The sequence below is a fragment of the Oncorhynchus tshawytscha genome, linkage group LG24 (genome assembly GCF_018296145.1).
Source record: "Oncorhynchus tshawytscha isolate Ot180627B linkage group LG24, Otsh_v2.0, whole genome shotgun sequence".
NCBI lineage: Eukaryota > Metazoa > Chordata > Actinopteri > Salmoniformes > Salmonidae > Oncorhynchus > Oncorhynchus tshawytscha.
In genome coordinates, this window is record NC_056452.1 from 12,946,000 (window position 1) to 12,960,226 (window position 14,227).

The following is a 14,227-nucleotide window of genomic DNA, read 5'->3' on the forward strand; positions in this document are numbered from 1 at the left end:
CAGCATGATGCTTCCACCAACATGCTTCACCGTAGGGATGGTTTCCTCCAGACGTGATGCTTGTCATTCAGAACAAAGAGTTCAATCTTCGTTTCATTTTAGTCTCCCGAGTGGTGCAGCAGTCTAAGGCACTGCATCTCGGTGTTAGAGGCGTCACTACAGACCCTCGTTCGATTCCAGGCTGTATCACAACTGGCTGCGATTGGTAGTTCCATAGGGCGGCGCACAATTGTCCCAGCGTCGTCCAAGTTGTGGTTTGGCCGTCATTGTTAATAAGAATTTGTTGTTAACTGACTTACCTAGTTAAATCACAGACTACAAAAGGAAAACCAGACACGTCGTGGACACTGACGTCTTGCTTCCGGATAAGCTAAATACCTTCACTTGCTTTGAGGATAACACAGTGCCACTGACGTGGCCTGCTACCAAAGACTGTGGGTTCTCCGTGGCCGACGTAAGACGTTTAAGCATGTTAACCCTCGCAAGGCTGCCGGCCCAGAGGGCATCCCTAGCGTGTCCTTGGAGCATGCTCAGACCAGCTAGCTGGTGTGTTTACGGACATATTCAATCTATCCCAGTCTGCTGTCCCCACATCTTTCAAGATGGCCACCATTGTTCCTGTACCCAAGAAAGCAGGTAGGTAACTGAATTACATGACTATAGCTCCATAGTGCTCACTTCTGTCATCATTAAGTGCTTTGAGAGACTAGTCAAGGATCATTTCACCTCCACCTTAACTGTCACCCACTTCAATTTGCTTAATGCCCCAATAGATCCACGCCTATTTAAGAATGCTGTTCATTGACTCATTGCTGTTCAAGCTCAGCATTCAACACCCTAGTACGGTCTGAACCCCGCCCGGTGCAGCTGGGTCCTGGACTTACTGACGGGCCACCCACAGGTGGTGAAGGTAGGAAACAACACCCCCACTTCACTGATTCTCAATGCTGGGGCCCCAAAAGGGTGCGTGCTCAGGCCCTTCCTGTACTCCCTGTTCACCCATGACTGAGTGGCCAAGCACACCTCCATCTCAATCATCAAGTTTGCAGACGACACAACAGTAGTTGGCTTGATTACCAACATTGACTAGACAGCCTACAGGGAGGAGGTGAGGGCTCTGGGAGTGTGGTGCCAGGACAATAACCTCTCATTCAACGTCAACAAAACAAAGGAGATTATTGTTGACTTCAGGAAACAGCAGAGGGAGCACGACCCTATTCACATCGACGGAACCGCAGTGGAGAAGGTGGAAAGCTTCAAGTTCCTCGGCTTACACATCACAGACAAACTGAAATGGCTCACCTACACAGACAGTGTGGTGAAGAAGGCGCAACAGCGCCTCTTCAACATCGGGAGGCTAAAGAAATGTCGGTTGGCACCTAAAACCCTCACAAACTTTTATAGATGCACAATTGAGAGCATCCTGTAGTGCTGTATCACCGCTTGGTATGGCAACTGCACCACCCGCAACCGCAGGGCTCTCCAGAAGGTACTGCAGTCTGTCCAACACATCACTGGGGGCAAACCATCTACCCTCCAGGACACCTACAGCACCTGATGTCACAGGAAGGCCGAAAAGATAATCAAGGACAACAGCCACCCAAGTCACTGCTTGTTCACCCATCATCCAGAAGGCGAGGTCAGTACAGGTGCATCAAAGCTGGGACCGAGAGACTGAAAAACAGCTTCTATCTCAAGGCCATCAGACTGCTAAATAGCCATCACTAGAACATAGAGGCCGCTGCCTATATACAGTTGAAGTCGGAAGTAAACTTCTTCTTTTTTTTTAATAGGGCTATCTTCTGTATAGGATGGCTACTTTGAAGAATCTCATATTAAATAAATGTTCATTTGTTTAACACTTTTTCTGGTTACTACATGATTCCATATGTGTTATTTCATAGTGTTTTCACTATTCTACAATGTAGAAAATAGTGAAAATAAAGAAAAACCCTTGAATGAGTAGGTGTGTCGTTAACTTTGAAGTCGGAAGTTCACATACAATTAGGATGGAGTCATTAACTCGTTTTTCAACCACTCCACAAATTTCTTGCTAAAAAGCTATAGTTTTGGGAAGTCGGTTAGGTAAATGAGAGAAAATGGACAGGGCTACTCGGTGCTTGGAGAGGAAACATTCATTGCGCCACTGGATTAGACGACAAATGAGACATGGCTTCAGTTCATATCAGGAAGGAATTGACACTGGGAACAGGAGGGGACTTTTTAGGGGGTGGATCAGTTAGGACATCTATTTTGTGCATGACACGTGTAATTTGTTTACAGACAGATTATTTAACTTATATTTCACTTATAATTCACTATCATAATTCCAGTGGATCAGAAGTTTACATACACTAAGTTGACTGTGCATTTAAACACCTCAGAAAATTTGAGAAAATGATGGCATGGCTTTAGAAGCTTCTGATAGGCTTATTGACATCATTTGAGTCAATTGGAGGTGTACCTGTGGATGTATTTCAAGGCCTACCTTCAAGCTCAGTTCCTCTTTGCTTGACATCATGGGAAAATTAAAAGAAATCAGCCAAGACCTCAGAAACAAATGGTAGACCTCCACAAGTCTGGTTCATCCATGGGAGCAATTTCCAAATGCCTGAAGGTACCACGTTCATCTGTACAAACAATAGTACGCAAGTATAAACACCATGGGACCACGCAGCCGTCATACCGCTCAGGAAGGAGCCGCGTTCTGTCTCCTAGAGATGAACGTACTTTGGTGCGAAAACTGCAAATCCATCCCAGAACAACAGCAAAGGACCTTGTGAAGATGCTGGAGGAAACAGGTACAAAAGTATCTATATCCACAGTAAAAACGAGTCCTATATCGATATAACCTGAAAAGCCGCTCAGCAAGGAAGAAGCCACTGCTCCAAAACTGCCATAAAAAAGCCACACTACGGTTTGCATCTGCACATGGGGACACAGATCATACTTTTTGGAGAAATGTCCTCTGGTCTGATGAAACAAAAATAGAACTGTTTGGCCATAATGACCATAGTTATGTTTGGAGGAGAAAGGGGGAGGCTTGCAAGCCGAAGAACACCATCCCAACCGTGAAGCACGATGGTGGCGGCATCATGTTGTGGGGGTGCTTTGCTGCAGGAGGGCTGGTGCACTTCACAAAATAGATGGCATCATGAGGTTGGAAAATTATGTGGATATATTGAAGCAACATCTCAAGACATCAGTCAGGAAGATAAAGCTTGGTTGCAAATGGGTCTTCCAAATGGACAATGACCCCAAGCATACTTTCAAAGTTGTGGCAAAATGGCTTAAGGACAACAAAGTCAAGGTATCACAAAGCCCTGACCTCAATCCCAAAGAACATTTGTGGGCAGAACTGAAAAAGCGTGTGCGAGCAAGGAGGCCTTCAAATCCGACTCAGTTACACCAGATCTGTCAGGAGGAATTGGCCAAAATTCACCCAACTTATTGTGGGAAGCTTGTGGAAGGCTACCTGAAATGTTTGACTCAAGTTAAACAATTTAAAGACAATGCTACCAAATACTAATTGAGTGTATGTAAACTTTTGACCCACTGGGAATGTGATGAAAGAAATAAAAGCTGAAAGAAATATTTATCTACTATTATTCTGACTTTTCACATTCTTAAAATAAAGTGATGATCCTAACTGACCCAAGACAGGGAATTTTTACTAGGATTAAATGTCAGGAATTGTGAAAAATGAGTTTAAATGTATTTGGCTAAGGTGTATGTCAACTTCCGACTTCAACTGTCTTGAAATCACTGGCCCCTTTGATGGATGGAGGCCACTGTGTTCTTGGGGACCTTCAATGCTGCAAAAATGTTTTGGTATCCTTCCCCAGATCTGTGCTTCGACACAATCTCCTGTCTTGGAGCTCTACGGACAATTCCTTTGACCTCATGGCTTGGTTTTTGCTCTGACATGCATGCCTTTCCAAATCATGTCCAATCATTTTACCACAGGTGGACTCAAATCAAGTTGCAGAAACATGTCAAGGATAATCAAAGGAAACATAATGCACCTGAGTTCAATTTCGAGTCTCATAGCAAAGGGTCGGAATACTTATGTAAATAAGGTATTTCTGTTATTTATTTGTAATTTGCAAAAAACTCTAAACACCTGTTTTCGCTTTGTCATTATGGGGTGTTGTGTGTAGATTTGGTACTGTATATTCAACTACCTTGAGTATTTGAGAAGTTGGTATTTTCAAATAAACTACAGGTCTATTGACTATTGTGCTTTAGAGCTGTTCAATTCCTCTTTGGATTTCATCACATTTTGTTTTACAAAGTGGGATTAAAATGGATTTTGTCTTTTTTTGAAGCGGGAGAAATATTATTTATTTATATATATATATATATATATATATATATATATATATATATATATATATATATATATATATATATACATATATACATACACACACACAGTGGGGCAAAAAAGTATTTAGTCAGCCACCAATTGTGTAAGTTCTCCCACATAAAAAGATGAGAGCCCTGTAATTTTCATCATAGGTACACTTCAACTATGACAGACAAAATGAGGGAAAAAAATCCAGAAAATCACATTGTAGGATTTTTAATGAATTTATTTGCAAATTATGGTGGAAAATAAGTATTTAGGTCATTATTGTGGAGTAACTACAATGTTGTTGACCCATCCTCAGTTTTCTCCCATCACAGCCATTGAACCAGGGGTGAAAGTAGATTACATTTCTTCCCAGTACAGGACCACCTATGTGTGCACGCACATGCACTCAAAAAATGTATCTGCCTAACCGGCCCGGCCCTGGAAGTTCTGCCGCCCTAGGCGAGACACAAAATGTCCACCACCTCCTATCCCTGCTAATCTAAAATAATGTACAGTGGGGTTTGGCAATGGGTTTGGCCTCAGGCCAATTTGTTTCTCAGCTAATAGTCAGCAGAACATAATAGCAGCCCAATTCAAAGGCCTTCTGATACGTTCAAAATTGTATCTGGTTACTAGGCTATATAATTAGTTTAACGTCAATAACATATCCTAATATTTTCATTCTGATTACACTGACAAATTCACCAATGTCTCTTTTGAAATTAGTTTTCTATATTTCTTTGAGCATAGATTGGGGAAGAACTGCTTGCAATCAAGAAAATGTCACTCTGAAAGTCTCAAAAGAAAGGTGGATAATCAAAATAGATGTTTCAGGGAAGACTGGACAGAGAAATAGGCACTGTATTTCTCCAATGTCAAACCAGAGTGTCTTGTTTGCAATGAAACGGTTGCTGTTTGCAAATAATGAAATATTAGACATCATTATGAATCTAAGCATTGCACTTTCAAAATGTACCTTTCCACACAGACAGAGGCTCGACCGGTGCAGAAAACTGCTGGCTACTCGGCCGTCGCTTAACCCAACGACAGAACTGCATCCTTAAAAGCTGCCTTGGTTTTTAACATTTTCAGAAAGTGAAAAGCTCAATTAATAGGGACAAAATAGGAACGTTTTTTTTTTTTTTATTCTCCAATTTTGAAGGCCACGGCTCAGTTTCAGAATGTCATCGAGACTAATCAATATATCCCCATGTGCATCAGTCACGTCTTTTGTGGGCATTGTAAAGCTTGTTTCTAGCATAAGGTATCATGGACTTAAGCATTGTTATAGAACACTTTTATATGATCTGTTACCACACCAAAACCCACACACTGAGGCATTTAAAGAGTGCATGGTGACCGATATTCAAGGATTTGGCTATACCGACAAATCTATGGATAGCATAATTGCGTCCGTCAAAAAGGGTAGGCCTACCTCTTTTTTTCCCTTTAAAAAAAAAGAAGAATTATGCTCCAACAAAGCCCTCCTTATTTTTAGTTTAATTCAAATTAAGACGTTTGTTGAAATGAATTGCTTTCTGAACTTTCTGTCCACCTCTGTTTTGATTATGCCACAGCCGCTCCAAAGCTAATGTCTGCCCTCTCGCCTTTTTTGTTGTTGACTTTCCCCTGCACACTCTCGCCTCGTTAATGATTGAAAAAATGTCTGTCTCATGCTATTGTAATACATTTGGTCTCCAGTCTATGGGTTACAGAAAAACCACAGGGTACAACTCTTTCTACCGTAGGCTACATCATTTATGTTAAATACATTTGGTGGAGTGCTGCATCTCTCTGGCAACAGCTCTGGTGGACATTCCTGCAGTCAGCATGCCAATTGTACACTCCCTTAAAACTTGAGACATCTGTGGCATTGTGTTGACAAAACTGCACATTTTAGTGTGGCCTTTTGTCCCCTGCTCAAGGTGAACCTGTGTAATGATAATGTTGTTTAATCAGCATATTGATATGCCACACTTGTCAGTTGGATGGATTATCTTGGCAAAGGAGAAATGCTTAACAACTTTGTGCTTAACATTTGAGAGAAATAAGCTTCTTGTGCATATGGAGAATTTCTGGGATCTTTTATTTCAGCTTATAAAACATGGCACCAACCCTTTACCTGTTGCCTTTTAATATTTTTGTTAAGTATATTTTCTGCCCCTGCCTTTGGTAAAGTGGGCACTGCTTATGGTGCGGCATCAGCGTTCACCTAAATAGCCCTCATGCCACTGGGCGGGAGAAGTTATCATTGTTTTTGGGCAGACTAATGTGAGGTGTTATGTGTTGTTGGAGGTGCATCTTGGTAAGTTCAGCTCAGAAAATGCTGCATTCATTTAGGCGGCTGCCAGCTGCTATATGGGCAGGCCGGCAGGCTGTTGGGCCTTATCATATAATTATATTTAGAATCCCTATAAATTCAAAAGCATCACTGTGAGCCTAGTCATAAAGATGTATCATTTAACTTTTAAAATATATTTATTACCTTTTTTGTTGTGGCATAAACACAACCAGTCATGATGTTTTCATCTAATTGTCAAAATCACTTCAAAGGGATCCTTTACTAGGCTACCTGCGCACGTTCATCCACTCGCAGCATATTTCCAGCCTCCAAACAGTGGTGAATGGAAAGAGACATCTGTTACACAAAACACCCAAAAGTATAATGACATTTGGCGATTTGTCATTAGGCCCGAATTTATGCGTCCACTGCTCTGTCTGTGTCGGCCACTCATATCTGCCTTGGCAAAATGTAAGTGTTCTCATCAAACCACATCCCATTTTATAGCATAGGCTATATGCCATTTGCTAATATTTAATGCCTCTGACAAATGGTAATGATAAATCATGGTGTAATAGCCTACAGTTTTCTTGACATATTGTTTTCACTATTGTGATGGGCTCATGTTTTACCGGTACGGCGTACCCCTACTATTTATTTTGCCAGGACACCGTACTAGACCAGACTGGCCTCATGGTGACATGGTGACCGACCTCCCTAAGCAGTTTCCTTCCACTCCAGCAGCTCAGAAGGACAACTTTTATCTTTCTAGTGTCTGGGTGGTTTAATACATCATCCACAGAATAATTATTAACTTTATCATGCTTAAATATGTATTCAATGTCTGTTTTGTTATTGTTACCCATCTACCAATCACTTCTCTTTTTTTTTTACGAGGCTTTCAAAAAGTTCCCTGGACTTTTGAATACTTGACTGACGGACCTTTACTAATGTATGTTTTTGTCTGGATTCCCTCTGTGTTTTATAGGGCCCTAGAATACTTACGCAACCAGTGCTTGACTTGGGATGAAAGAGGTGCAGGAACTGTCTTTTCTCCAGTTGGTCCATTTAGACTATGTTCACAGAAATGTCCAAATGACATTCTGCTATAGAGACCTTTTTGATTATTCACTGTTAAGGGTTTATACACATTTTGGCAGATGGAATTTCAGGACTTTTAACCAAATCTCCTTGACCAATAATTGGTGGCGTCTATGTAGCCTACATGAAAGTCTGAATAATCTGGTATTGACATTAGAAGGCCGCTGGTCTCTAATCCCATGTTTGCCTACTATCTCCTGACGTTGTGCCCTTGATCAAGGCACCAAACCCACCAAAAAGTAGAATAACTGCACTGTTAGGCTCCTGTATAAAACACATGGTCAACCATCCATCCGGAAGCTACTGGGTGTGCAGGCTTTAGATCTAGCCCTAACACACACCCGAGTCTGCTTATCAAGGCCCTGTTGAGCAGCTGATGTTTAGGCTACAATGGGGTGTGTTAGAGCAGGGCTTTGAACAAAAGCCTGCACATCCAGTAGCTCTCCTGGAGGATGTTTGACCGCCCTTGATATAAAATATTACAAAATTGCAACCAAATAATTGTCTTTATACAATTAGAAATGATTACATTTGTGTTCATTTGTAGAATTTTCTTTTCACTTTGACATTATGGAGTATTTTAGATCAATGACAAAATTACAATAACATCTATTTCAATCCCACGTTGGAACGCAACTCTATAGGCACTGTACTAGCCGCTGAAAAGACTGGAGATGTAATATTCGTCCATCTTTGGTTTTTACTACTGCCCTTAACCTCCCTATGTGACTGCCCTTAACCTCCCTATGTGACTGCCCTTAACCTCCCTATGTGACTGCCCTTAACCTCCCTATGTGACTGCCCTTAACCCCCCTGTGTGACTGCCCTTAACCTCCCTGTGTGACTGCCCTTAACCTCCCTGTGTGACTGCCCTTAACCTCCCTGTGACTGCCCTTAACCTCCCTGTGTGACTGCCCTTAACCTTCCTGTGTGTGACTGCCCTTAACCTCCCTGTGTGACTGCCCTTAACCTTAACCTCCCTATGTGACTGCCCTTAACCTCCCTATGTGACTGCCCTTAACCTCCCTATGTGACTGCCCTTAACCTCCCTGTGTGACTGCCCTTAACCTCCCTATGTGACTGCCCTTAACCTCCCTATGTGACTGCCCTTAACCTCCCTATGTGACTGCCCTTAACCTCCCTATGTGACTGCCCTTAACCTCCCTATGTGACTGCCCTTAACCTCCCTGTGTGACTGCCCTTAACCTCCCTATGTGACTGCTCTACCAGCCGCTGTTTGCACCCACAGTCTGTCCAGGGTCTTTTTATTTATTTTCTTCAGGTTAATGTACCTAAGTTTTCATTTTTGGCTGCACAGCGTCCTGAAATGTTTTGCTACAGTTTTCCCTATTGAACACAACCCTGGTCTTAACCCGGCATACGCAAACGGCCTGAACACACCACACTTATAAAGCTTTATTGAATACCTGGACGTAAGCTCTCTTGATATGTGTGAGCAAACATTGGTTGGAGGAAATATCTCATTGCCTTAACATGGGTATATTCACTAGTAAGCAAACAGAACTAAACAGACAGAAACAGGGAGGGACCTTCCTGAATTTGTCCAATAGATAATGTAGTTTTCGTAGCAAAATTGTTTCCATTTGGAGTAAAGCTTTTTGCTACGGTGCAAAATGTTTTGCTACAGTCATCGACTAAGGAAAATACCCCCGGAGAACACACCACACACTGACCACTAGTTTTGAGTCATAGAAGGCCTAAGTACAAATGAACTAACAACAAATGAAGACTAAGGATATTGGTGAAGAGCCAATCAAAGACAAGGATATTGGATGGAATGAAAACAAACCAACCCACAGAACAGCGCTGGAGGCATTTAGTTTAGTCCTCCTGCATTACACTGTATTTTTACAGATCATCTGTACCCTTTACTTAGTCCAGTGGGATAGATTATCTGTAGTTGCTATGTCAAGATTTAGTATTTCAGTTATTAACTGGAAATATGTGCAAAGGTTTTCCCATGAAGGACAGATTCTTAACTCACATTTGACCATTATTGTCCAGAAGGTGGCGATCTTTGTACAGATTTAGACATAGCCAATGGTCATACCAGATGTTGGAGACTTCAGATATGAGTTCATGGATCCTAGCATGTACAGAGCTCTCCTGGTGTTTTTTTTATTTTTAAGATAAGCATGGCTGACAATGTGAGTCGAATATGCTCATTTTGGGAGCACAGTTCAGTGCGCAGGTTTATTTCCTATGGGCTGGTTTCCTAGGCACAGACTAAGCCTTCTCTGTAAGCTTAGAGAATCTCCATTTAAATGGCTTTTTAGGCTTAGCTGACTGATGGTTTTGGTTCTTTTCAGAGTCTGCCCTGGGCCTTCATATTGGCCTGGTGCTTGGAGCTCTACTGCTACTGGGACTGGGGGCAGCCCTCTTTACCTACCTCTACAAAAAGAGGTGAGAGCATACACAAACACACACTCAAGCCACACACGCACAGTCTCGAATGTGCATAAATACTCAGACGTGCTTATGTACGCACACATCCTGCCTCAGTGGTTAAGTGAAGAGGCCTCATTTCACTGTATGCAGCTGTACATAATAGTTACACAGATGGCCCTTTTACGCCAATGTGAATAGAAACATGATTCGCTATCATTATCTTGCCTCAACCCTTCTGAGAAAACAATATACTTCAGTTTATTCACTTAATAATTGTGCCGTTGTAGCAGTTGTCGAAAGCTGTGTATGCTTTTTGTCCTTAGGCGACCACTGGACTATTACTCCATGGAGTTGAATGAGCATGGAGAGGGACTTTCTGAACTTTAAGTGTGTGTGTGTGTGCGTGCATGTGAAGGAGCATTCTTTAACGCTGGTGAGTGAAGGGAAGTTGTCCTGCCTGTCTTTTTTCAGACATTGTGTTCTTTTGTCTGTGTTTTTGAATGGGGATCTCCCACTAGATAAGGGACCAGCACCATTTTTGTAAATGTGTACGAATTGCCATGCTTTTACATTCCCTACATCATAATTCCCAGTAAATGTTGCACTAGTTTTACTACTATGTCGTAATCATGGTTTCACTGTCTCGTGCCTACATTTTTTTCTCCTTCATATTCTCTTTTTATTAAATCTATCTGAAAGTGTATGAAGTAACAAGACTACAAATCTAAAAAGCAATCATGAGGTACCGGTACTGAAAGTTCTGTTGATTTGTTTGGTTAAAATGTGAATGCTTGTGATGAACCAGTGATTACAGTCTGTAACCATCTTTTTTATTTTTTATATTTTTTTTTACATTTGGCAGAATATATGTTATTTACATTCTATTAGTTAGGAATAGAAAAGGAATATGAAAGACCATATGGAGTCTCTCCTCTCCTGGAGCTATGGAGTACTTTATAAGCACAAAGCTATTTTATGATACCACCCCCCACAAAACTGTTAGAAATGATGATTTAATAAGAATAGTATTTTCATTATTGGAAAAATTGGTCTGTATTAATTTGAAACCGTTTGTATTCTAGCTGGCTTGCAAACTGCTATTGTGCCTTTTTACTTTTATATGAGGTCAAAAAGGCCCGATCTGATGAGTATTTTGTAGAGAAGAACTATAGCAATGTCTGTGAGAGCCTTGTGTGTAAATTTGTTTTAAATGTTCTCAGGGGGAACTGAACTGTAGAAGCAACCATAACTACAACCAATCATATTAAAAAGGGTATTTACTGTTAAAGACACAAATGGAAGTAAATATAGGTTTGCCGAAATGTTCATGATCAAATTCAGAGCAAAAACCAGGCTGTCCCTTTTTGTATTCAATTCTATTATTTTCAATCTGCCGGAAGCGCATTAACTTTGATCAGCTCCTTGCCATGGAATAGCATAAGACGGTGGTTTTCAACAATTTAAGGACTGCCCTATACAACACAATCACTCCAGTTCTTTAAAGTTTAGTGGTCATAGCACAGCCTTGTTTTTGCCCTGGATTTGCTCTTTATAAAATAATAAAACCGTTTGTGGCTTTGCTATCAAAATAATTGTTAAACTGCTTTGAAATGTCTCATTGTTTTTGTTTTTATGGCCAGATCAATACTTCATGTAAAGGGAATTTGAAGAATGTCATTTTTTTGTCATTTTATTGCTCTTTTTAAACCTCTTAATCGTGTTAGTACATTTCAATTGAATGCACTTTGGTAGATATATTTTTTCATGCCATGTAGCTAAGTTTGTATTCAAATAAATTGATATTTCTTTAGATGTATGAACATCTTGTCTGTATTTCCTTTTCTATTCGTATTCTACTATCGGTCAACAAACCCATCTCCCCGCTTTCCTCTCCCTCTGCTTCCCTCCTTTCATGTTCCTGTTAAAGGTGTTGGAGTGGACTCCAGCGTATTTTGAACTTTTACTGTTGAAAAGCGAAACCACAAGTATAAACAGTGAAGTACACACCCGAAAGGTTAAAAAAATGTTTTTAGCAAGATAGTGTCTTTTAGACACAAGTGCAAACTCCAAGGAGAAGGGCAATCGAGGACTGAATGCTTGAGGAGCAATGGAGAACAAAAGAGGAAAGGACACCCTGCTATGTCATGACATACATGGACCACTGAGATGTGCCTTTTTATTAAGTAAATCAGGTGTTAAATTAGGTGAAAAGGAGACTGGAGTGCCACTTTTAAGGGACAAAATGAATGGGTCTGTATAATCAAAGTGGTGCCTCACCTTCTGCACTCATACCTGCAGCTGTAATTTCTCGTAAATGGACCTCCTACTGTTTCTTAGGCCTCAAAGAGCCCCCCCTGCCCAGTATGGGTGCACTTAACAAGACCTGACAATTATGTGATTGATATAATGTTGAAAGCCAGTGTGAGGGTCTGCACTAGGGCTTCAATGGATTGTAGCCGGTGCCACCAAAAAGAATAGTGCAAAGTGTTAAACCCAATAGCATTTTGTAGCACATTGCACTAGTACATTTTGTTATTCATTCAAGCATGAATTAAATAGTGTGTGTGATTTTATATATATATATATATATATATATATATATACACTACCGTTCAAAAGTTTGGGATCACTTAGAAATGCCCTTGTTTTTGAAAGAAAAGCACACTTTTTGTCCATTAAAAGAACATAAAATTGAGCATAAATACAGTGTAGACAATGTTGTAAATGACTATTGTAGCTGGAAACGGCTGATTTTTAATGGAATATCTACATAGGTGTACAGAGGCCCATTATCAGCAACCATCATTCCTGTGTTCCAATGGCACATTGTGTTAGCTAATCCAAGTCTCTCAGCAGAGTTGAAAAGAAAAAGCCATATCTCAGACTGGCCAATAAAAAGAAAATATTAAGATGGGCAAAAGAACAGACACTGGACAGAGGAACTCTGCTTAGAAGGCCAGCATCCCGGAGTCGCCTCTTCACTGTTGATGTTGAGACTTGTGTTTTGCGGGTACTATTTAATGAAGCTGCCAGTTGAGGACTTGTGAGGCGTCTGTTTCTCAAAGTAGACACTAATGTTCTTGTCCTCTTGTTCAGTTGTGCACCGGGGCCTCCCACTCCTCTTTCTATTCTGGTTAAAGCCAGTTTACGCTGTTCTGTGAAGGGAGTAGTATACAGCGTCATACGGGATCTTCAGTTTCTCGCATGGAATAGCCTTCATTTCTCAGAACAAGAGTAGACTGACGAGTTTCAGAAGAAAGGTATTTGTTTCTGGCCTTTTTGAGCCTGTAATCGAACCCACAAATGCTGATGCTCCAGATACTCAACTAGTCTAAAAAAGGCCAGTTTTATTTTTTATTTCACCTTTATTTAACCAGGTAGGCCAGTTGAGAACAAGTTCTTATTTACAACTGCGACCTGGCCAAGATAAAGCAAAAGCAGTGCAACCAAAAACAAGAGTTACACAAACAAACGTACAGTCAATAACACAATAGAAAAATCTTTACAGTGTGTGCAAATGTAGAAGAGTAGGGAGGTAAGGCAATAAATAGGTCATAGAGGCAAAATAATTACAATTTAGCATTAACACTGGAGTGATAGATGTGCAGATGATGATGTGCAAGTAGAGATACTGGGGTGCAAAAGAGCAAGAGAATAAGTAACAATATAGGGATGAGGTAGTTGGGTGTGCTATTTAGAGATGCTTAATGTGAGTCTGGAAGAAGAGTTTACAGTCTATCCAGACACCTAGGTATTTGTAGTTGTCCACATATTCTAAGTCAGAACCGTCCAGAGTAGTGATAATAGTCGGACGGGAGGGTGTGGGCAACAATTGGTTGAAGAGCATGCACTTAGTTTTGCATTTATAAACAGTTGGAGGCCACGGAAGGAGTGTTGTATGGCATTGAAGCTTGTTTGGAGGTTATTGCTTCTTTAATAAGAACAACAGTTTTCAGCTGTGTTAACATAATTGCAAAAGGGTTTTCTAATGATTAATTAGCCTTTTAAAATGATACACTTGGATTAGCTAACACAACATGCCATTGGAACGCAGAAGTGATGGTTGCTAACAATGGGCC

General features: G+C 40.8%; 1 protein-coding gene across 1 annotated transcript in view; it reads left to right on the forward strand.

Annotated features, from left to right (window-relative positions):
- si:ch211-183d21.1 overlaps positions 1–11,964 on the forward strand; it is a 35,511-nt gene extending 23,547 nt beyond the window's left edge. The window contains exons 11-12 of the mRNA XM_024386856.2: positions 10,070–10,163; positions 10,472–11,964. Of these exons, the coding sequence (XP_024242624.1) occupies positions 10,070–10,163; positions 10,472–10,535 (158 nt within the window). The 3' untranslated portion in view covers positions 10,536–11,964. The remainder of the gene's footprint in view (positions 1–10,069; positions 10,164–10,471) is intronic.
- Positions 11,965–14,227: the final 2,263 nt, after the last annotated feature.